The sequence below is a fragment of the Gymnogyps californianus genome, chromosome 24 (genome assembly GCF_018139145.2).
Source record: "Gymnogyps californianus isolate 813 chromosome 24, ASM1813914v2, whole genome shotgun sequence".
Classification (NCBI taxonomy): domain Eukaryota; kingdom Metazoa; phylum Chordata; class Aves; order Accipitriformes; family Cathartidae; genus Gymnogyps; species Gymnogyps californianus.
The window spans coordinates 2,084,103-2,108,781 of record NC_059494.1 but is presented as its reverse complement, the minus strand read 5'-3'; the positions used below and the strand labels follow the sequence as shown (position 1 = coordinate 2,108,781).

Below are 24,679 nucleotides of genomic sequence, written 5' to 3'. Positions count from 1 at the left end.
TTGCAAAGCCTCCGTGTATCAGACTTTATAGGCTGTGAACAGCTTTCCAGAACTGGCAGCTATTCTGCCAAAAGGGGGTATCTTGTAAAAGGGTGAAAACGATGGAGTGGACAGACCAGGGTTCTGCTCCTGACCGTTCACCATGTGATACCGGGCAAGTCGCCTCCATTCTCGTTGTCTCTGCTGTAAACTCGACACGAAACCTCAGAATCAAAGTCTTATGATTAATAGTTACAAGCATGAAAAAAATCTTAACCATGATAAAATAGCAGGTAAGAGCAGAAAATAATAATCAAATTTCTTGGTCTACAGCTGAGTGCTGATGCTATTCCAGAGTCGTACAGCCCAGTGCAGGGCTGGCTGGTAGCTCTTGTCCTGATCTGCCACATTGCTGAGGCTTGGTGTGCGCTCACCGTGTGTTCCCACTGAACAAGAGTGACATTAAAACCCGACTTAGCTAAATCAATACCACCTGTCACATGACACTGCTGTGACATTTCTGGCATGAGCGCTACCTCCTAATAGGAGATGGAAGTGGGAAGCAGCAGCAGTTAGTGAATAATGGATCAGATATGCCTGATTTGTAACATTTACAAAGAAAGGGCGTGTCTCCTAGTTACAGAACAAACTGGTTATCAAAACGGGAACTAGAAGTTCTGTGTCATTCAGAATGCAAAATGTGAGATAAAGCAGCGTGGAGCATACAGTTGCAGTTTGCTGAACTCCCCTATGCTGCCCAGAGGGTTGTCCCTCTCAGACTCTCGATCAGCAAAAATGTGTAAAGAAAGAAAAAAAAGAGACAAAGAAGGCGGGGGGGGGGGGGTAGGGGTGGTGAGCTGTAGATTAGAACTGGTGTAGCCAGTTGGTCGCCTGGAGCACGGCATGCCCATGCTATGTATTAGAGAGTGACGCTGCTGCAGCCGCTAACTTGCACGTGGCTGCTGATAGAGAACAGCATGCCTGGCAGCAGCGGAGTAGGTTGTGCAAACTAGACGTGGGGTTGGCTTAGGTGTACTGCGAGAAGTTGTAGGAAAGAATGGTGGATGAGGAGGCTGGAGGGGACCGAAGGCCAGATATAGATCTGTCTGGCTGTTTCGCAGCTGGGCCCTGCATGCTAGACGCAGGTTGGGAACCACAGCCAACTGTCATGTGGTTCTTGTAGCAATGAAGAAAAATCTAGGTTCTTTCGAGATGAAAAGTTTGATGCTGAATTAGAACAAAAATGTTCTGACAAGGAATGGAAAGTAAGTCTAATATTGCATCTGCCTCTGTGACATCCAAAAATCAAACTGAACAAACCCAGAAACTGGACAAAAACAGATAAAACGAGGCAGCGCTGCAGTAGGCCGTGGAGAGCTGTGATTTCCTTTGTATCCTTCATCTCCAGTTTCTTTAAACTGCGTGTGGCAGAGAGATGCCCTCTGCCATTTTCACCTTGGGCAAAGGTTGTATTTGCTAATGTAACAATAGAATTCTCCAGAAGGATCTGACAGTGTTTCCTGTTTCAACAGTAAAAAACTGGGACTTCTGTCCTTAGCACGTAAAGTGACCAGATCTTCATCCTCTGAGCTTTCTCCCATCGAGAAGAGAGCAGTCACTTATCGGATTTGGTGTGGACGGAAGGAAGGGTAAGAAAGGAACTTTGTCAATCCATGACGTGAAGTATTTTATATTAAGATATTTGGCAAATGGTTCTGTGTGACTCCAAACAGGATGAGACAAATTTTCCAAGGTCAGCTCTCCTGTACTCGGCTTTAGTCACTGAGAAGTCAATTCTGTAACCTTTACAGCAACATCCTGCCAATGATGCAGAGACTTAGCTATTGTTGGCTTCAGCAGCAACTCTTCTGCATCTTCAAAGGACAGGAGGCTGAATAATGTGCGTACTGCATGGTGAGAAACTTGTGAGCAGGAAAGTATGTTTGACAAATCAATAAAAATAGAGCAACCTGAGCAACGGGGTAACTGTTCACCCAGGCAGTAGCAACCTGTTGTTAAGAAAAGGCCATACTGAATGGTGGATGAAGCAGAAAGCGAGAATTCTGACTCTCAGCTCGGCCTTCTGGCTTGCTGTGTGGCTTTGGCTCACTGAACTGGTTTTCAGCTCTTTTGTTCTTAAAACAGAATTACTACTGATGTACCTTCTTGGTGAGTCAACTGCTCTAAAGCTCCTTTGGGGCACAAAGCTGTGTGTTCCTTGAATATTCCTGGACTGATTAATTAGCATGGAACTTTACTTTTGTATAGCTAAAAAAACCCAAAACCCACCCACCCACATGTGTGTTTGGTTCCAGTGTATATTTCATGAGAGAAAGATGTATTTCATTTTCAATACACGAAGCTTTCAGCCAGCGCAGTATCTCGGTGATCGGGAAGCCAAGCTGTGTTCTCTCTCCACATGCAGTTGTGTCAATACAAGGATGTGACTGCGCTCCGAAGGTAGCATGCAAACGCTGATGCATTTAGCGTACCCGTACTGCTGCAGACAGCAGGCCCTGGAGATAAGACTTTGAAGAACTGTATTCTTGGTGCTTAAACAGCTCCGTCTGTCTTAGCTTTGTTAACTTGAGCAGGGGAAAGCTAAATGAAAATGATGATAAAGCTGGCAGTTTCAGCCCTTTCAGAAGGTAGGGAGTAACGTCAAGCTGGTTTACAAAGTCATCTTCCGGACTCATTCATGCAAAGGTGGTTCCTCCTCTAGGGATGTTGCTGCCAGGGATGATGAGCTTCCAAGGACTTCAATTCCTAGCAGCATTGATCTGGAGGAGCTGGGATCTGATTAGGAGGCCAGTACACTTAGGTTGGTTTCATGTGGAGGCACTTGTAGGGTAGAGCAGTATGACTCTGTGTTTCCAAACTCACAGAAAAGGAAGCTTGGGACACAGCTCCACAAAGATTTTTTTTTTTTTTTTTTTTTTTTTCCCCTCAGCCCTTGTGGGCTACAGCAGACCAGTGCGCACAGAATGCAAAAAACTAGTGCGAGGTTTGGGCCCCCCCAATTTTTTTTTTTTGGTGACAATGTATGTCAAAGTCCTTCTTCAGGACTTGAAGCCATGCCAGATGTGCCACGTAGAAGGAACATAATCTGAAACAGCTTTGGGCATGATAACAACATGCCCGTAGCCCTAGACTATTTTAACCTTTATGTTTCTGTATATTTACATTAATGAGCAAAGAATAAGGGCCTGCCTTTTTTTGTTTTTTTAAACGGTGAATGCTGTTGTTTGGAGGGCACTGACCCTACAGACTTTGTGCACCTTTTCTAAGGAGGCCCTAGACATACAGCTTTAAATTGCTATTTCTCTGGCTTTTTTGTACCATTTAATCTGTCCTGTGATTCTTGGCAGCTGTGAAGAGACTGTAGCGCAAAGATGGATCCATGGGACAGCTCTTTCTTGGGATTTCAAAAGGAACAAGGCTTTTGATAGGGCCTGTAAATTTACTGCATTATCTTGTGATGTACTGCTTTCATACTGTACAGTATATAGCACTTTTACTGTGTATTACCTCAGCTGAAATGCCAAAGATGACAAAAACTGAAGTGTGTTTTCATGAAAACACCACAGTGGGGGACCACCATTTGGGTTCCAGCTCTGAAAGTACAATAAAAACTTTGCCATGCTAATTTTCTAAATAGTTTCAAAAGGAAAAGATCCCTGGCTGATACTTTTGGGACACTTTTATAAATTTTGTCCTATGAAGAATATCCTTTGGCAAGTGTACACTGTTCAGGTATGTAATTATAGATAATTTTCTGCATCAAAGAGAAAAAATGTTAAAGGTTAGAAAACAGAATATTATTTAAAAGGTCCATACCTATTTTCCTTGGCTTCCCTGGCAGTTGATACTTAGGATATTTATTTAAGAAACAGACCAAAACAAAAAAAATAAGTCTTTGTGGGGTCAAATAGGTAGATACCCTCTATTTCAAGTCTCTCATATTTATTTTCTTAGGAGGATTCAGAAATGAACCCCAGTAGTTTCTAAGTGTCACAGTTCATAGCAGACACTTATCACTGCTTAGTTATAAGTTACTTTAACTAAACCATGAAACATCTCTGGAGGGGAGAAAGAAATGTGAAAGTTGTCAAGAAAGGAGTCATATTTAATATATCAAACTAGTGATTTTAGTAGTTTCTTGAATCAGAAATTAGAGAAGAGCCTGCAGTGCAGCTATTAGGGAAAAAAAAAAAGAGTAAGCAGGTGCTGGCTTAGTTTCAAATGCTGCTGTTGGTTTATCTGATTGCAAACCTAGTGTACTGTAGCATGATGAGTATGTAGCAGTGAGTGTATGGGAAAGATGCTGGAAAGATTGCACCCTGATGTTCTTAATCAGTAATTAGAAACTAAAAATAGTATTTTAGGGAAAGATAATACATCTGTAGCCTTTAATCCTCCTGTGCCAATCTGTAAGCTGATATCATTATTACATGAAAGGCAATGAGAACATAAGTGAGTAAGCAAAAGTAGGTTGCTATTACAGTCACATTATAAATTCCACATAGCCCAAGCTGTCTATGTGATGTTTGGCTCTGTTTTATGCAAAGTCTATAGTCATAAAGCAGGTTAATTTGCAGGCAGAGAACACATAGTTTTGTTGTTTATTTCCATTCCTTAACTGCCGTCACTTCCTGAAGTATTCTGAAATTAGTTAGGTTCTGAGTCTCGTCTGCACTTGAGAGTTCTAAGTAGTGGTGCACGTTTGAGAAAATGGCAGCAAGAACAGAAATGTGGGGGAAATTTGTTCTCGTGATGGCAGTTCTGATGCACCAACAGGCTGATTCAACAGCTACAGTGCTGTGCAGACACACATCTTCTCATGCTGTGATGATGACAGAGAAAGCATCCCCACTTAAGCAGGGTCTTTCGTCTAAGTATTTAAATAGTTTGCAAATGCCAAGATGTTGTTATTGTTACGCAGGTACCATCACAGCTAATACTGCTTACACTCGGGTGATTTAGTCAGATCAGGCCATTGACCTTACCCCATCCAACTGGGAAACCTCAAAGAACGTCAAAGAGTGAGCCATACCAAAATAGAAGTGATTTCATAGACCAGTCCTCCTCCTGTTCACAACTATGCAATATCCCTGTGACAACTGCAGCAATTCTTTAAATGGAAAAGTAACACAAAGTATTTAAAAGAGTGCAAACTCTCTTAAAGCAATTCAGTGTCTAGAAAAAGGAGCCAATGCTAAGTGACCTGCTGGTAACCACTGGCCTGCCTAGTGGCCCATTGAGCAAGAAATGTAATACAAAAGTGAGATCTGTTGTAAGCTGAAGATGGTGGGGGAAAGATTTGAAAGAAGAATGTCTATTTACTAAGTATTTTTGAATTAAAAAAGCTTTATTCCAGCAGTTTATAACTCAGTGTCTTGCAGAAATGGTTGAAAGCAAGTGTCAGATAAAATGACTGGAAGTTACCAGTAAATGTACTGTCGTGGCTTAGCACGACTACAACCCAGAGAGGATTAAAAAAAGGAGGAAGAGGCATCAAATGCTGAATCCCACTGGAAAAAGACAACCAGAAATTTGACATGGCTATTTGGACTGGGCTCTTTGATACTGAAAATAGCTCTGTTTAGTGAGTCTCAGGACCGATTCCTCCTCCTCAAATCCTTTACTGAGAGGAGGCGGCGTGAAACGGTCACAGTCCGGGAAGAAGCCCTGCTCTCACGCTGGGCTTTAGGCCCTCGGGGAGCAGCTGTGACAGAACTCCTCAGCTTCTCCGTTTTACTCGCTCAAAGCTGCTGAGGCCAAAAACGCTCCCTCGGGCAGCTCTCCCTCCAACATCTTCACCTTCAGCCGGTTTTATAGCGGCCAAAGCTCGCAGGAATCATCCCGGCCGCTCTCCTACCCGAGCCGGCGGGGCGGGCGGCCGCTCCGGCCTCCCCTCGCTGCCGGGCGCTGCCCGGCCCGGGCCCGCAGCCACCTCAGCGGGGCCGCCCCCGGCAGGTGGATGCCGCCGCTGCCCCTCCCCGGCCCAGCCCGTCCCGTCCCCTGCCCGGCTCCGCGCCGCCTCTTGCCGCCGCCCCGCTCCGCTCCCAGCTGACGGGGGCAGCCCCTTGTTTACTGGCCAGGCAGGCAGCCGCCAGCCCGGCCTGCGCTGGAAGGGGCCGCCGGAGCCGGGGCCGACACCGAGGGGCAGGGAGGGGCCGGGCGCTATAAAGGGGGCTGCGGTGCCTCTCCGGGTCTCTTACCGACGATGCGAAGCCGGGCCCGGCCCCCGCGCCCGCCCCGCGGCCTCTGATTCGCCCCCGCCGGGACGCGCCGAGCCGCGGCGGCTCCAGCGACGCGGGCATGGGACCGAGAGCGGTGGCGGTGGCGGCGCTGGCCGTGGCCGTGGTGCTGGCGGCCTGGTGCGGCCGGAGCCGGGGGGAGAGTGAGTAGGGGCCGGGGGCGCGGCCTAGGCGGGCGGCGGGGCGCTGGCGCAGGTGGCGGGGCCCGGGCGGCGGCGGCGGCGGAGCCGCGGCCCCGCGCCGTGAGGGGGCGAGGCGGGCGGCGCGGGGCGGCCCGGCCCCGCCGCGCTTACCCTTTGTACCTGCTCGGGACGAGGCGGGGGGGGGGGCCGGCCGCCGCGCCAGGCCGCGCCGCGGGGCCGGCGGCGGCTGTGGCGGCTCGGCCGGGGCCTGCGGCGCGGGGGAGCGGTGGCCCGCAGCCCTCCCGCGGTGGAGCGGCTCGGGTCACCTTCATCCCTGGGTTCGGCGTTTTCGGCCCCAAACCGCGGTGGGGCAGAGCGGGCCGTGAGGGAGGGCTCGGCGGCGGCCGAGATTGGAGCTGGGACGGTAGCGGGGGAGGGCTGTAGCTCCCCCCCGGTTCGCCTGAGGATTTACTCACCGGCGCGTCCTGATCCTCCGGGTCTCTCGTTCGACCGGGCTTTAAGGCGTGGGACCGGGGAGGGTATAGCCGTGCCATCCGCGCCCTGTGCCGGGGAGGGGGCCGCTCCCCCGGGGCTCGGCGTGGATCAGGTGCGAGGAAGGGCATGGCCCCCCCTCCCCGGCCCTGCTGCTGGGAGAGGTCTGGGCTGTAGCGCCCTGACACTGCTCTCCTCGGCCGGTTTCAGAACCGGCTCTGGTTTCAGAAGGGTTTTAGCGTGGCGAGGCGTAGAGTTGGGAGGTTTTGTCGTTAACCACAGGAATACTTTCAGGTAGTCTTTCGAACCTACAGGTATCGAAGGGGGATGAAGCTCGGAGGTAGGGATCTGTGTTTAAACAGGGTCTTGTAAAATACAAGATGTAAAGACGTTGTGTTGGAGGTCGCAAACTTGTTAACTCCACGGCTGACAGGAGTTTAAGCCTTACAAGCTGTTTTGATGGGTTACGTTCAATAAACTTCCTTAGGAAATTCTTCTAGTTAGAGGTTTTAATTTGGGGTGATGTTTACAGATGTTTTTTAATAAAAGGAAAGTATTTATTTAAAGAGAGCTAACTGGATACGTAAACTGTCTGTCCCATAGACAATCCCATAGTCTGCCTGTTTGTTAGCTTTCCCATTGGAAAAGGCAATAGCAAGAGAATCGGTTCAAGTGCAGACAGTGCAATGATGGGTATTTCTGAGATGTGTGTGCTATTCAGGGAATAAAGCAGGATGTACCCTTAAGACAGCCTCTTTTTTCCAGCAATCGGACAAGTCAGAGATTTCAAAAATACCCCGGTTTCTCCCTCATGCATGTTTTTACATTAGAAGCCTTGAAAGAGGCCAGTGGTACAGTTTTAACTTGGGAGGGTAAGTTCCAGCTGGCAAGCATGTGCAAACCTGCCCGTTACCAATAGAGAAACGGAAAACGTAGTTGACATATAGCACTAATAATAAATACGTATACAACTTTAGTCCACCAGTTCCTAATTTGAAAGTGTTATTATTACTACTACACTGAAGCTTCTTATTTATTTATTTAAATCATATTTGCTTTTTGGTTTGCGAGTGTGTTTATGATCTTAACTCCCTAATCTTTGCTGTATTACTACGTGGTAGGAAAATATGCTCTACAATTCACGGATGGACAAACAGCAGTGATGCACAAGATGTCAAAGCAAAGTCTAGGGTGGAATATTTTTATATCATTCATGCAGTGCAAATACTTTGCCAAGTATTTTGCAGACAATTTGGACGATAAGGTCCCTAATGCAAAAGGTTTTCAGCTACTTTGATGTTTGACTCCATTTTCTGAGAACGATTAGATCACACAGCACTACAGTGCAGATGGAAAACAACACAGTAACGCAAAGGCCTGCATCAGCGTGGCTCGAAGGGTAAATGCACGTACAATAGTTGCATAAGCAAACAAGTTGTTCCCTCAGCAACGGACCTAATGAAGTCTGCTTTCTTGGAGATTTGTGTCCTGCATTCTCTGCAAACATGCCCCATGATAGCACCGCTCTCCAGTGACGATATTCCCCCCACTTCTGGGCCCAACCATACGTAGTTTTTCTTGTGCCCTGTATCTTTCTCTTCCCTTTACTTCTTTTAGACAGTATCTGGTAAGAGGCTGGGGGAAAGCAGCATATCGTATGTGTGTAGGTGGCTCAGTAGGCAAACTGGGTGGATGGTTTGAGTCCACGCTTAAAGCATCCTTTGGATGGAGACGCTGAGTTTTTCCTCCTTAAGCCGTCCCCAGTTTTCATAAGTCTTTTAGGAATATGATGTGTGAGAACTCTTCCTCTTTTACGTGTGACTGAAGTTAGTTGGTGAGCTCAGAAGTTACTGAGAGGAGTAGAAGCAAGGGTTAAGGAAAGGAGACCTGACCGGCGCATAAAATGAAGATACATATATCTTGTTTTGTGAAGAAGAACAGGTTTGTGTGTTTTTTTATCACTGTGTAAACATAATGCAACTTCTTGAAATAAATCTCACACATGACTCATGCACGTCAATTCATTAGCTGTGGTATTTAGGGTGGGATTTACCTCACCCAGTTTTTAGTTGGTTGCATCTACCATCTGAGCAACTTACTTAGGGCTCCTTTTGTGATTAGTAGAAAACTAATCAATACAGTCACTAGAGTTTAGAGTACGCTTCCTCCCCTTCTGAACTCTTCACCTGAGTTTGAGCGCTGCACGTGTACTCCATTGCCTGCTGCTGATGGTGGGAGTTAGAAATCTAGCTGAGATCTCTCTACCTAAATCACCAGGTGGGACAGATTTCACTTTGTATTTCTGTAGTAATAACCTTTTAAAAGAAATTGCTTCTTAATAATTATTTCTGGCTCATACAGATTTTTTTGTGCTTGTAAACTCATTAAGAAACTGGTCCCTTGTTCCACCTCAACCTTGCGTTAATTTTTGATATTCAGGGACTCGGTCTAGAATGAAATTTTGATCCCAAGAGTATAAAGTAGAAAGAGTAAGTGCAGCAGGACAGGGCTGTATCAAAACTAGGCAACAACTGTGTCTATCAGCTGCCCCAGCGTGCTCTCTTGCTATTTTAAAGAGAGGTAGTACACTAACTGTCTCTCTGAATAGTCTGTAAAACCCATAAGCTTTCTGGAGGTCAATTTTGGGGTGACTGTCTTGCGGAATATAAATTATGTTGATATTGGCAACATGTAAAACCTGTTCCTGCTCCCTTTGAAGTAATGAGGATCTTAAGGTCTGTTAGTATTGACTTTTGTCTGTTACCTGGGTGATCTCCCGTGGTCCTGGGATGCTGTCACTTCCCTGCATGGGAAGCACGGCAGTATGAGTCGTGTTTTCTGTTTATGTTTTGAATTGAAGGAGGAGAGCATAATGATATAGCGAACCAGGCTTTATAGGCCAGACTGTGAGGTTATCTATGCTTTTGGCATTAAAGAAAGCGACCTCCGTGAGAGGTTTGCCCTCAGTTCAGCGGCGCTGTCTTGAGTAGTGAAAGATAACAGGTATCTGAGATGTTATCTGGGGGGGCTGGAGGTTTATAGACAGGCTCACTTTTGAGTCCATATCTCAGTTTGCTTCGTTGATCAGGTCTAAATGGCTGAGGTGGAAAACTGAGGTTTAAAAATTAATATTTCACAATTAACTATTTTTATGTTTATTAAACCATTGCTACAGTAGGATAGAAGGTGTCTTACAGTCCCTTCTGCTAACCTGTCACTTAACAGGATGTTTTCCTGTCTCAGCAGTTATCCCAAGAAACACCCGAAAGTCCTTTTTCCCGTTTCCTAATACCTCTTCTAAAAGTATTGGTACAGATTTGCAAAGCTTTTGACTTGACCAAAGTGAGTGTAATTTTTCTTAAATAATTTGTTTATTCAAGTAGACAGCAAACACTATAAAAATGCAGAATTAACTAATAGTTATCTTGAATGGTTTGTGATCTTTCTGTGCAACGCTGCATTATTCTGGTCTTGATTGTTGAAGGGCCAGAGCTCTGAAGCAGTGAATCATTAAGGTTTGGTATCCACGTGGTTTACTATAAACAAGGCTTAAGTTCCAGCTATTCCCCTGGTTAGACTCTATCTTGAAAACTAACCTCTGACATCAGATCTAGTTTCTTCATTCACTACTTTAAGGTTGTTACCAAACTAGTTTGTTCAAGAGGCTTTGGCATCTTGGGGTTTGTTTGTTTGTTTTTAAAAAGCATGCCTTGCAACTTTTTTCTTGGGGGTCTGATGGAACATGTCTATAATGATGTTGGTTTTTTTTTAAGTTACTTTGAATAGCTTGGTAACTAGGGATGGAGGAGTGTTTCCTCTCTGGCAGCGTAATGCTGTGCTGCTGGACATGGAGCCTGTTTCTGCTGAAATTTAGGAATTTATGTTTAGTAGAGATTTTTGCCAGTAGTTTGAATAGGAATAGCTTTGGGCCTACTACTGGAGAATCAATTTGAGATTTTTATTTTCCTGAAAGCTGATTTATGTGTTTTTTGAAACCAGGTTGTCTGTATTATAATTGACTGCTCAACTTTGCTCTCCTTCTTCTGGGATCAAACCTGCCTAGCCTTCATACTGAATTGCTGATTAATTCCCCTGTCCCTGCAGAAGAAATACTGTCGAGAGAAGCTGTGAAAAACACTTATTACTTTGCTTAAAACGGCTTCTTGTTGTCTTGGTAACAATAAATTTATGGGGTGACTTAAGCAGCTACTGCATGAACAGAAGATACAAACTGCTGAAGCGAATTCAAAAGCATGAAAAGATCGAGAACCCTCCAACAAAAAAAGCATATTTTCTTTCAGATATTCTTAACTCCTTATTCTTCTCCTTGATCCTTGAGGTGGTAAAAAAAAGGAGCTCAGATACCGTGGTGGTATTTGTCACAAATGAAACTAAAGTAGAACATGAAAAATAATTAAGTATAATTTTCTCTAACTGTGGAAAAATCTGTATAAACCCTTTTGGTCTTTGTACATTTACAATTATATTAGCCTTTTATTCAATTGTTTATTTCAGAAACAAACCTCTGATTTGTTTTAAACTCCTCCTAAATTTCTATACCAGGCTTATGTCGGCATCTGACTTTGCCTTCCGTTAAAAGGACTTGTGCAGAAGCCCCCGGTATTGGAACCCCTTAAGCACAGCAGACAGTGTGCCAGTTTATTACATTGCTGTTGCTCAGCTTTGAAAGCAGCAGAGTTGGAGTAACTCGGGTCACATCCTGGTTTGCCAGGATGTGTGGCATCTCCTGTCTGGTCTGTGCTGGCAGCACTAATTACAAATAATGCATTCTGCGTCAGAGTTTAGAATTGGTGAAAAACACAAAAATAGTTCTAAAATGCAAAGAACTGATGGATTGTGGATGTGTACTTCCAGCTCTGGTAGATTTATATGATTATTTAACTCTTCAGAATGCCTTGCTGTTTACTCCCAAGCTTTCCCTGTCTCTTTTTAGATTCGGCTTCAGCTAACCTTTCTTCTTTAACACACCTGGTCAAAATATTTGGCTATCTTAGCCTTTGGTCACCTTCTCTGGGCTCTCCAGTGGGGGATATGTTTCAGGATGGGGAGAGCTGAAGGCGAGGGAGGTTTATACCCTGAGTGGGTGTTCAGGTCATTGCATTTTTTGAGGAGATAGGAAGATCTTTGAGGAGCTTTCTGGCTGTTTGGACCAGGAGCAGCACTACTTGTATTAGTAGTGATCTCTAGAAGCCTGTAGTGATATGGGTCAGATTCACAAGCAGTGTAATTTGACTTCTTTTGAGTATGTAGGAAAATGGTGAGTGCTGTGAACTCCGGGAGTGCAGAGGATCAGCCTGTTGCTAGATAGAAGCAGAGGATGCTCTCCGTGAAGCCTTGCTGGATGCGTATCTGTTTCTCAGCCAAATAGGATCATGATTTTCCTCGGTGCTTGGCACCCTGCCCTCTGATGCGTGGTGTGGGGCTGATGCAGCAGATGACCACCCGGGATAGCTCCTTCGGACCGGGTTCCTCAGTTTCGTTACTGGATGATAGGAAGGTTTTCGTAGCCTGAAGTGTAGCCACAGCACTTGGAGGACTTAGTCCTGACTGTACCAAACTGCGGTTCTTTTCGTCCGTGCTCAAGCTTTTGCTGTCTTCTCTTTCCATGGAGCTCAGCAGGGATAGCTGTGTGGATTTAAGGGGTTGTCTGGGGGCCAGCTTGTGGCCGGTTTGTAGAGACTTACCTAATTCTAGTCGAAATGATGAAAGACTCAGGTAATTGTGCTTAGTGTATGTATGCATTTTGTGGCCTTGAGCCACAATAAAACCCTAGAGCTTTTACTCTTGAAAGTAATCCTTAGTCTGTAGAGTTGAGCTGTATTTTTTGACCTTTCCTTTTCCTTAAGGTCAGCTGTATACATTCAAATTACTCTAGGTAGTACTTTATACTGTGATACAGCAACTGGTCGTGGGTACCACCTCAGCGTGCTGTATTTTGCCTGTGTGCTCAGCAAGCAGTAAATAAGAACCAAGATGTTGGATTTTGAATTTATCAGATAGTTTTAGCTGCACTGGTGACTTGTACATTGAATTTCCATGTTTGAGTTTTATTTGTCCTTCTGTTATTTCTCCTTTCATGAAGAAACCACTGGCCTGCCCTGTCACACACTTGCTTCCTTGGAAATACCTATCTTAATTATTTAAAATAAATATTTAGAGTACTTAAACTGGAGCTGTTGCTCTCCCAGTTCTTTTAGCCCACGGTTGGGATGTGCAGCAAGACAGCTTTCTGGCTTACTTCCAGTTTGGCTGCAGTTTTTCATGGGGCAAAGAGGTTGCTGCTAGTTGGTCATCAGATTTCCTTTCCCACTTTTAAAAAGTACATCCTTGATCTCTGAGGCGCTGTGTGCATTAGCTTTTTCTTCCAGAAAGCAATTTATGAAACGACTTGGATATAGTGCCAAAAAATCCCATTGGGCAATAACATTACTTCAAATCCTATATTAGTGTTGCCAGATTTATTTTTTTTATTGCAGTGGAGCAAATTTTTGAATAATCATTAAGATGTTTGCATAGAATTTATTTTTAACCCACACAGCAGTGGTCTGTGTAAAACCATGAGGAGTCAGACAATCGTAACTATTAAACATCTGTTTCTACATCAATTTTGTAAGGCCTGATTATTGCCGGGTGATTTCTTGAAGCTGTGACATGGTAATTTTATAGTCAGTGAGCTTTACATAGTGACAAAAAGAGTAAAGATCGTGTGGTTTTAATTTGGAGGGGGGCAGGGGCTGTCTCAGCTGTAGACAAAAGAGAGAATCCCTAAAGTGGATGCTGTCTTAAAAAAAAATTTAAAAAGAATCCACCTGGACAGAACAGGGACACGGTTGTTTTGCACTGTTGTATTGCCAAGCAGGCTTGCCTTTCCACAGGCTTTTCCCTTGATCATTAAGGTCTGGCTATGAAGTTTGGTTTTAAAAGCATTATCACTGGGACTTTTGTTGTGCTATACAGGCACGGTGCTCTAAATTTCCTTCTTGATTTCTTACCTGTGCTTAGAGTTAAAAAAAATATTTCCATATTCAAACTTTTTGCTTTCCATCTTTTCCTTTTGCTGGTGCGTGGATTCATATTATTCTGTTTACCTTCTAATTTATGCTTCATGTAATTGTTTACTTCGCCAGTTCTTTGGGTTACTGGTTCTACTAAATAAACTGTCCACATAGTCAGGGCAGGGAGATTTGCAACCTTGAGAAAATAATAACAAAAAAGCCCAAATACCTAATCTGAAAAGAATGCTTAGGGCAAAAATTACTAGTGTAGTAAATTACTCCTGTCAGCAAAGTCTGGGCAAGAGTGTAGGCTGTACTCTTGCATGTGTGTATTTCCAGGTTTTTCTGTTCTCTTCTGAAGCACTACCGTTTCCTAGCCATTACTCTTTTCCTATCTTCCCCTCCCTGCAACCATTCTAAATTACTTCCTCTAATCCACTGGCATTAATTGCACAATCTGAGATGAGGTAGGTGTGTTGCTGGCAACAATCTAAAGAAAACAGACTCTGTGGCATGGACATCTTTTACTTTTGTAAACGCCAAATGACGTCTAAGGACTGGTGTTACAACTACAGTCGTGATAGAGGTAATATGCAGAAACTCAAGATGGCAGAAAAAATTATGAAATACTCTCTCAGTCTTATTTTGTAATCGTATACCAGGGAATGTTCCCCACAGTATATTTCTTAACACTTGAAGCATGCTTTATTGAGAATGACCTAGTGAATTCTGCTATGTATTATGGTGCGGTTGGACAAAACTGTGTATTTAGAAAACTAGAACAATTACCTTTTCTTAAATAAATAAATGACGTTGTTCTTTGCCTTCCAGTTTGCAGAAGCATGGACATTCGCAACAATCTGACCCGGCTGAACATGCTTGAGAACTGCACTGTGATTGAGGGCCACTTGCAAATATTGCTGATGTTTAAAACCAAGCCTGAAGATTTCCGTGAGCTCAGCTTTCCTAAACTGACTATGATTACAGACTACTTGCTTCTTTTTCGCGTGTATGGCCTGGAGAGTTTAAAGGGACTTTTCCCCAACCTCACTGTGATTCGAGGAACTCATCTGTTTTTTAACTACGCGCTAGTCATTTTTGAGATGGTTCACCTGAAAGAGATCGGCCTCTATAACCTGATGAACATTACTCGAGGCGCTGTGCGGATTGAGAAGAACAACGAATTATGTTACTTGTCCACAATCGACTGGTCAAGGATTTTGGATTCTGTAGAAGATAATTACATTGTGGCCAACAAGGATGACAAAGAAGAGTGTGGAGATGTGTGTCCGGGAACTGTGAAGGGGAAGAGCAACTGTCCGCCCACTGTGATAAATGGCATTTTCATTGAACGCTGCTGGACCCACGATCGCTGTCAGAGAGGTGAGTCTGCGGAGTCGTGTATGTCAGCTATGGTTTTGCTGTCAGTTTTGAACCTGTCGGAGCTATTGGAGGGCTAATAGGTACCCATTAATTGCTACCTTTAGGCACAGGTTCCTAAAAGCAAGGCTCAAAATTGACGTTAGACAGGTGAAGGACGGACCTTTGGGATGGGGCTGTTTTAGCAGCTCTTTCACCTATGTGAATAATGTATCCAGAAGTGTTGTGCTTGGTTTCTCTGGAAAGTTAGGGACTGCCTAGAGCTCGCAAGTTTAATGGACTGTGAGTGTAACTGGTATCTTGTATAACATTTAAAGTGGTATTAGTATCTCTGGTGGGGCTTGAGTAGGGGATTAAAAGTCCAGATTGACTGAAAGGCTGCAGCAGGCGGAAACAGAACAGTGGGGAAAAGTCTTTATGGAATAAACCCAACTCTAGAAAGGTGTGATTACATTTTTACTGAAACCTTCCTGCCATAAAAAGGTGGCAGGTATGTGGATGAGCGAGCAACGTTTGCACAGAGTAAGAAACTGGAAGCCAGGTCAGACCTGAAGGGAAAAGGAGGAGGAGAGAGGACCTGGATGAGGGTTGCCCGTAGCAGGAGTCCTGGGGAGGGTGAAATAACCGGGCTTTGAGCCTGGGGTTTTGGTTCAGGGGAGAAGGTATGTTCAGAAAGTTAGCTGCTGTTGCAACCCCTGAACTCCAGTTCTTAAACTGTATTAGAGTCGCTTTTAATCTCATACAGATTTGTGTTTTCCAGACTTGGAACTGAGCTTAAATTTAGTTTTAATTGTATATTTACTTTGATTTATGTTAAATCTGAGTGACGGGGAGCAAAGTGAATTGAGGTAAAACTGACACATTTAGGGTTGTCTGTCTTTCTGGAGGTAGTGCATCCAAATGAAGCAGTGTGTCCTAAGACGAAATTAGGAAACTTGCGGGATGGAGAGGATTTCTTGCCAAGCTTTAAAGGGCAATTCTGAGTGCTAAGTGCCAAATTTGAGAAGGAATTCCTACCCGTATGCATAAACTAATGAAATTAATGTGGTTTCCCCTCTGCTACTCCTCACCCCGAAATCGTCTAGGTTCCTTTTAAAGAAAGTGGTTATTTTTTGTTGCCAGAATAACAGGGTGTGAGCAAGAAGATGCAAATGTGTATGTGTATTCCTCTTTTAAAATGAAACATAAGGTTATAAAGCATTTTAGTTTGTAAACTCTTTTGGTATACAGTTTGCAGCAGCACTGAAACCTGGTTTCTTACACATTCGTGTTTTATGTTTTCTGCTATTTCATAAGGTTAACAATCTAACTGAAACTTTTTCTGTGGCTGGACCATTCATAATGTCCCTCGTTCCTGTGAATTTTCTGGGGCTGTGCTACAGCAGGCTGGAATGTATGGTTTCTCTCCTTTATATGACTGCCTATTTCCGTGAAACCTGTAGGAATGTAGTATTTTACCATTGGGGCAGAAATCTCAGCTCCTGAGTCTCTCATACAAATTCAGCTAAACTTATTGGAGGATACGCATACAATATCACATGCTATCTTAGCTTAGCTACCTAAGGAAGCCAAGCTAGTAAGTCCATTTGACTTGAATTTGAAGTTGAAATTTGAATTTGAAAATGGTTTCAGAAGTAATTATATACAGATGCTCCCATCTGGTTTTCTGTGTTCCTTGTAGAAGATTTAGAGAAGCAACGCTCCTACATATTTTGGCTGTAATTGGTATGCATTTTCAAAACCACTTAACAAGCCACGCTTATCTTTGCTTTGAATGCTAAGATTTGTGCCTTTATTTATTGGTAGCTGGTGTTCTCAACAAGCCAGTATCTGTATTATGCTGTGCCTTGTGACACCTGCCTGTATGCTTCTAAAGTTATTTTAACAGCTTGAGTAGTCTTTTAGACTTTTTAGACTTTTTTGACTAGTCTTTAGACTTTCAGCACACATGCTCGCTAGTAACTATGGTAGAGATGAAGTGACATTTATTTAGTGAACCTGTTGGTGGAATCGCTGTGTTCTCTGTTCTTGTGCCAGCCATAATGTATCCTTAGTGTGTGTAATTGTTTTGTCAAGATTATTAAGAGCTTGTGTGAATTGTACTTTGGCTTTCCTTAGCCTGAAGAGCCTCACAGCAACTGCCAGTATGGAGGGTATTAATGTCATGAAATCTTTCCCTCTGCATTTTTGCAGCTTATCTGGGAATCTTCAGCAGCTAATGCTGTGCTGAAGTCTCCCGTCTCTCTGGTTTTAAGAGTATTCCCCTCTTTTATTTTTGCTCTTTGTCTTTTAGCCAATGCTGAAGTGAAATGTTGCAATTTCAGTATAACTTTCTTGGGGAAGTTTGGGTTTGTGTGTTGTTTGTTTTAACGCAGGTTATTTGTACCTCTGGGTTGTTTTATAAAGCTTGGTGCAGAATCTCCTGTTTGCTGTTTTCTGTTTTGCATCTCTGGATGTGAAGTTGTTGCTGTCCGAACTGATAGCACTGCTGCCCTGGGACCGTGGGTCAGGATATTTTGTTTGCTGTTTTGTCTACCGGAAAAAATCCTTAAAGCATATGTAAATATTGATTGTTTTGATGTTACAGAGTGTGTGTCAATTGACAGAGACAAGTCCCAAGCTGGCAAGCTTTTCCAGCTTGCTAAGCTTTGACTCTCGCTGGAGAAAGTTAGGAGATGGGCAAGAAGTTTGAGAGAGCACATGAGGGAAGGCTGAAAGATGTCGCAGGAAGATCTTGTGTGAGTGGGAAGGGAGATGGCAACGGTTGGGGCTGGAGTGGGGTCCTGGGTGTCCCCCATCTCTTCCACACCAGTCCCTGACCTTCCCCTGCCTGCTCTCTGTGGTCGCTTCCTTCACGTTATCCCTGCCACATCTCATACTGGTCTTGCATCTTTGATATTTCTTTATTGCAATCAGCACAGATATCCCAGTTAACTCCAAAACTAACTTTCAGTTATAGCTTATAATTATCTCTGAGGCACACATCCAAGTCTCTGAATCATCCTTGCAGCTATAACTCCAGCCCAGAAATTTTTTCAGTTGGTGATAACATGTTCAAGACAACAAAGTAAAGGATCTTCTTACAGACGTTAGAGCGAAGGTTGTGGATGAAACTGGTTGGGAGGAACTGATTTGTGGGCAGCTGCACGCTTTGAAAAAACAGTTGCAATATTGAGGAATCTGTGTCTGAGTGCAAAGATGTGTAGGTGGCTATACCATAGATTGAGACTGGTCGGGATGTCTTTCCTGAAAGTTTTCTTTTATTTTTTCTAAATTACTTGTGTTGGTGTGAAAAGCAATTCAGTTCAATTAAGGCCAACTCATGTTATATTTTGGGTAGGAAGGGAGGGAAATATGTAGTCTGTTTGGAATTTGGGTCTAGCCTGATGCTGTTCATGGCAGCCAAGTGCTGTTCCTGTTCTGGAGGTTTTGTACCTTTTCAGCCCACATTTTTGTAAGTTTTTTTTTTACATACATACTTACTTTTATTGCCGTAAAAACGTAGTTCTTGGTTCGGTGCAGCATGTTCATGCAGAGAGCGTCTTTGCTGAAGAATGCAGACAACAAAAATGCTGGAAATGCCACGTCCTAGACTTCAGTCTAGATCTGCCAAACATGATTTTCATATTTTGCATTTTTTTCCACATGTTTTTTTTTTATGTAGTAAAAATGCTATATGTCTGTCACTTCACTTGCGGAAGGAACAATTCCCTCTGACATAGGATTTCCTGCCAGTTCTTTTTGCGGTCTTCTCTGTCCGTACGTAATTTGAAGCAGTCTGATGTTTTTGACAGTCTAATTGTAAAGGCAGGTTCAGCCTTTTACTTGCATATTGGATCATCTGGAGGTAGAGTAAGGTAACAGGAAGGAAAAGTGGAATGGCCGCACAAAAATGACCAGGAAAATGATCTGCTATATCAGACAGTCTTTTGGTGAATATTGAAGGGCTGCATTTCTGGAATATAAGGATGGATATCTGAAATACAGGCTTCGTTCCTTAGAGGATATGATGAAATTCAAGTTCTCCTATTCATCCTGAGCGGAACCTTTGTAGGAGTCAGTTATCTTCTTGATCTTGGGACTTCACGCTACCAGGAAATTTGAGTTATTACGAGTGTGGGCCATTTCAGGTTTGTAGATAGACTCTTTCTTCAATCTATTATCTTGCTTTATGCGATAAAAACAAAAGTTGTGTCTCTCAGTGCAATCTAGAATTTGTTGCAAAATATTAACCTCATGAAAAGAAAGCGGAAAGTGTATGAAACCATTTGGGCCAATTGAAGAGGACGGTAAAAGAGAGCTGATAGGAGGGATGGCAGTCTGGAGGAACTGACATGCAAAGGGGCTGCTAAAGAAAGGTACTATATGAAAATAATAATGTTTGTCCAGATTTTTTTGTGATGTTGGGGAAGCAGGTCTGGAGACTAGGGATACAACAGAATCTTTCTTTAGTTTTCCTGTGGTTTATCCAGGAAAATTGTGGGACAGGTAAGGAGCTGAAGAGTAGCTTTAGTAGCTTGCTTTGTTTCCTAGTACAAGCAACACAACAAAGCACTCAGAAAAACATTGCTCAGCCTGCAGTGTCTTTCAGCTGCTGTGAAATAGCACCGAGTGCTTTTAAAGAGACCGGTGCCAGAAGAAATTCTGCAACTATGAACATCTTCAAGGCAGGTTTGAATAACAAAGTTCAGAGGTGTGTGTGGGAAACGTTTTGTGATGTTTACTTAGGTAGAAATACTACTTAGCAACAGCTTCCTGTAATTTTTATGTGCTGGGAATTTCTGTAACCATAAGCTTACTTTTATTACCTTTGTATGGGAAAGGGGTCTCAAAGCACAGAACAGACTCAGCCAGCCTCAAGGGTAAGATATTTTTAAAGCTTCAAACACAAAAGAAATTTTTCCAGTTGCTACCACATGAAGTGGAAGTGCTCCTTTTATTTGGAGATCTGATAAGAACTGCCTTTTTTTTTTTTCCCCCCTAGCTCTGACAAATGCCAGATGGAAGTTGACACCCGATAATCTCACTGGGGCGTCTGTTCTGAACCTTGCCAAGTGACAGCTTTATTGAGTGCATGTAGTGCTTGTGGTTGGGGCTATTGTGATGCTTGCAAACGGCTAGACATCCTAAACTAATTCACTTTAGCTTATTAAGAGTAGTTAAGAGATTTATGGTGCTTGGTGGTGTGATACAGCCCAGAATTGGGGGAAAAGGGGTGGAAACAATCGCTCCATACAAATGGCTATTTAAGAGTATACTACTTTAAAAACACCAAACAAAACCTGGGGCTGTGAAGAAGCATCTAGTTAGGCTTTTCTCCACCGACCTGGGGTGACACAAGAATGTAGGATTTCAATACTTACAGTTTCAACTTGCTGAGAAATCCCCATGCATGCAGCTCCCATGGTCTCACCACATTTATGCTTCTTCGGCTTCTTTACTGCTGCACCTTTACTTAAATGCAAGGGGGTTGAAGATTTTCTTCCCCTGCCCCAATTCCTGACCAGCGCTTTAGACAGAAGCCACTGTCTGATCCGTTCCATCTTTAGAGCATTTGAACAAGAACTAATTCCTAGCTCATCCAACAGTTAATAAGCAGTAAATATAGAGAATTCTCCCCAAAATGAAGATATCTTAATTTCTGTACAGAGGTCTTGTCAAGGCAAAGGTTTTTGGTTAGTTAAAAAGGAGAATGAGGTATTTTGCTGCTGACACGGTGAAAATTGGAAAAGTTTTCATCTTGTTTGGTCTGAGTTGCCATTTTAATTCTTTAATCCTTAGCCCCTTCCCCAAAACACTTGTTATTTCAGTCAGTGTCTGGGCCGTTGAGGAGGCTGAGAGGAGTTTAACCACTTCACATGCAGTGGTTCAGCACTAACGTTACTGGAAGATGTTTTAAGATCTCTGTTCGATCTTCAGTGGTGACGTCGACTGCTTGTGATTTCCAAGGGTGGCATGTCAAGGGTACTTCAGGTAGAATACTTATTTTTTTCCCCGCTTCAAGAACAGTTCCAAGTTACCTTATTTGCTTAGACAAGGGAACTTGCGCTACCCCTTGTTAGATAAAATATAGGAGACTGACTACACTTGGCAGACACATTTGTTGGAAAACGCTGTTGTCTGGGCATGGATGTAGAAGCAGGAAGTCACAGAATCTAAAAAAAAAAAAAAAAAATACTGAGCAACAGAGTTAACCTGTGTTAGTAATGCGTGAATGGGAGAGCTGCAAAATGGTTCACCTGGTGTGATGTGTTTGCTTGGGGAGGAGGAGACTTGTTTCATTCAGAGCGAATTCTGCTGAACATTGCGGGTGCTTTGGTGCCGTAAGGGAAGATAAGGAATTAGCCAGCTTATAGATCCTGTATGTTTTCCTCCCTTTACCCCTCCTTAATGAAGGCAGAGCAATGATTCTGCATTTTAAGTCTTAAAAATTGTAATTAATTGTAAAAGTATTCTAAATCAAATGCAATTCTGATGCCCCTTCCCAGATTTAGGCAAACAAAGCAAAATAAATTTAAGCTGTGTATGATGGTATAACATTCTTTCATTTTATGATGAAGGAACTGGAAATCTTTGTTGTTGAAGGCTTTGAAGGGATTGTGAACCGTTGAGTCCATACAAAGAAGTGTATTCAGTGTGTGTGAGAAGACCAACTGAAATATGCCACTTGGCAAAGCTCTCTGAAACATCTTTATCAGGAATTGGATTTGACAGGGATTGCCTCTGTAAATAAATTTTGTGTTTAAAAAGAAAAACACCACAAAACAAAACACAAAAAAAGTCAAAAAACCCCAGGTGTGACCCGTGCAAAGATTCTTTCTAACTGAAAGGTTGAGGATTTCAGGACCTTTTGATTAATTACAGAGCTGGTGAATAACCAACTGTGTCCTGGAGGAAACAGCACTAACCCTTCTCTCAGTTTGTAACAATAGCTGGTTAAAAGTTCAATGATCATGCTTCCCAATTATATCCTATAATTGTGTGCAAGTTCCTATTGGAGGGATGTGAATGAACTTGCTGGGATGTTGATGCTTCTTAATTAGGGCTGTTGGTTAGCTGGAAAAAAACCATGTTGGATAGGGGGAAGTTGTGGGGGTACTGGCTGGGGTTGTCTGGCAGCGGGCTGAGCTGCTTGGTACGTGCCTGTAGTTATTTCAGTTGCTGCTTGGATCCAAAGTTTGCGGCTGGCATTGCGTAAGCGTATGAACCAGCGCGCTGCAGCTCGGTCACCGAAATACTGTAGATTATAACTGTGTGCGTTCATCGTCTTTAGATTTTTTTTAGGTGAGGGTACTGAGGGGGCACTGTGCTGGCTGGGCTGACATTGTTTGAGAGTTGTCAGCATTGCTTTTATTTTGGCTTGTGACATTTGAAACAAACGGAGAATTAACTTTGGCTCTGTGTAGTGCTTAAATGTTGGCTAAGTGAATATAATGTTTTCATTTGAGTCTGGCTTCCTTGTGAATCTGTATGTAAATGAACTGAAAAAACAGGGCAGGACGCGCGGCACCTGTTCGTGTCCAAAAAGTTTTCTAAAGTGGAATTTCCTTCTCCCTTCTTCAAAATAGGGTCAGAATTGCTATCGAGAAGGAGGACACAGGCAGGGCAAGAGGATGCTCTGTACTAACAAGGAGCTTCTAGCTCAGTACCCTCAGTGTGAATTCCTTAATTTGAGAATGCGCTTTCTTATTTACCTGACCAGAGGCTGCCTCCTGGGCACCTTGAGAGGTTGGAGGCTCTGAGGAAGAAGATGTTTTGAAGGAAATCCCACAAAGAGTTGGAAAGAAAGTCCAGTTAGAGCAGAATGCTGTGATTAATTTTCTTCTACACATTTTTAAAGAAGTTGGGGTGTACGTGGTTTTGCTGGCATCACTTCGGTGCACTCCAGAAAAATAAATGTGATTTTAATCTTGTGCATCAGATTAAAGGTGCCCTTTTTCAAGGATGTCAAGAAATACTGCTCTATTGTAATTCTAAATCAGACAGTTTCAGCTTTTGCAGACATCAGCTCCCACACTGTAGTCGCTGAAGCACTGGCAGGTGCCGGACAGTTGAGCTGTTCAGTATTATGACCCTTGTTCATACAGAAGCATAATGAGGGTGACAGGTATTTAGCAAGATTGGTCCGATGAATATAGTAAAATTTGGAAGGTCTTTTTAGTTGGGGAAGGGGAATTTCATTAATCTGTTTGTAGAACTACTCCAATCTTTTGTTTTCTGTGCAATTTGAAGGCTTCTGGAGATGTACACATCTTATTGCTGGTCACTTGGGACTCCTACAGAATTGCTGCTGCTGCTGGTATGTGGCCACGCTGGAATTTCAGGGCCCTGACATGATGAGCTGAGCCTGAGCTCAAGTTACAGGGAGAGACCGATGTTTTTTAAGTCAATGCACAGAGTTAAGGCAACTTAGGTAGCAAGCTTGTCAGAGATCAGGGAAAATATCTGCAGGCTGAGCAGCAGCAACGTCTAAGGTTGCTGGCTTTCTTGTTCTTCGTGCTCCTCTCGGTTCGCTTTAGCCTGACCCCTGAGCATGATTCCTCATTTAGGGTTTTTAAAAAGTGAATTGTCTGGGTCAGAGAGGGAGGAGGTTGGTCTCAATTTGTTCAACAAAATAAAGCCTGCCGGACTGTAGGACTGTAAGGAAGGGAAGGTTTATAGGGCAAGGGAACAGGCATGGCTTGGAGTTGTGTAGCCATAATTTCCAACTCAATTTTTGATATTTTCTCTGGTTTTGTAGCTGTGGGGGGTTAATTATATTAACAGTACACAGCATTATTGCAATGAAAGGCTTTAATAGCTGTGGGCAGGGGCAGCAGTCACAGCGAAGGAGCCATGCATACAGCGAGGGAGAGCGTGGGCTCTACGCAGTGTTCCAGAGATGCAGGAACAGATGCACCGTTTCTGCCAAGAGGAAAGAGTTCAGTGCTGAGATGTAACGTTCTCGTGTGGCAAAACTGCAAGGCAGTTTGCATGACACAAAATGGGGTTGCCCGTATGCTGGCTGATTTTTTCCCCTATTGATGTGAAGAGGGCCAGGTCTGATACTGTGAGTTCAAGGGAAGGATTATTTGGTGTCTGTGGGAGAGCTGCTGCACTTGGCAGCTTCGCTTTCGATAATGTGAGTGAGATGCCATTAGCTTCCGAGTTATTTGTTCTGAAATATCTGAAAATAGTAACTGAGATTTTACTAAGCGACCTGTGGCAAAAAAATCAAGTTCTAGCTATTGCACTGAACTGAGCATCTGGAAATCTCTCACGCAGAAACTTCAGACATCACACTAAAACTCTGTCATATCAGCCACTTTTTATGATTGAGAAAGTACGTAAAGAACGCTTGCACTTGAAGGTGGGCTTGAACCCTGCTGCGCTGTTAAAGACATGATTAGAAAATCTTAGGAATGATGCAGGAAGCTTTACCCCAGTGTTT

At 43.4% G+C, this 24,679-nt stretch overlaps 1 protein-coding gene across 1 annotated transcript in view; it reads left to right on the top strand.

Annotated features, from left to right (window-relative positions):
* The first annotated feature begins 6,280 nt into the window (after nucleotides 1-6,280).
* Nucleotides 6,281-24,679, top strand: part of INSR (insulin receptor) — a 51,535-nt gene continuing 33,136 nt past the window's right edge. Inside the window, exons 1-2 of the mRNA XM_050910568.1 lie at nucleotides 6,281-6,382; nucleotides 14,701-15,252. Coding sequence (XP_050766525.1) covers nucleotides 6,301-6,382; nucleotides 14,701-15,252 — 634 coding nt within the window. The 5' untranslated portion in view covers nucleotides 6,281-6,300. The remainder of the gene's footprint in view (nucleotides 6,383-14,700; nucleotides 15,253-24,679) is intronic.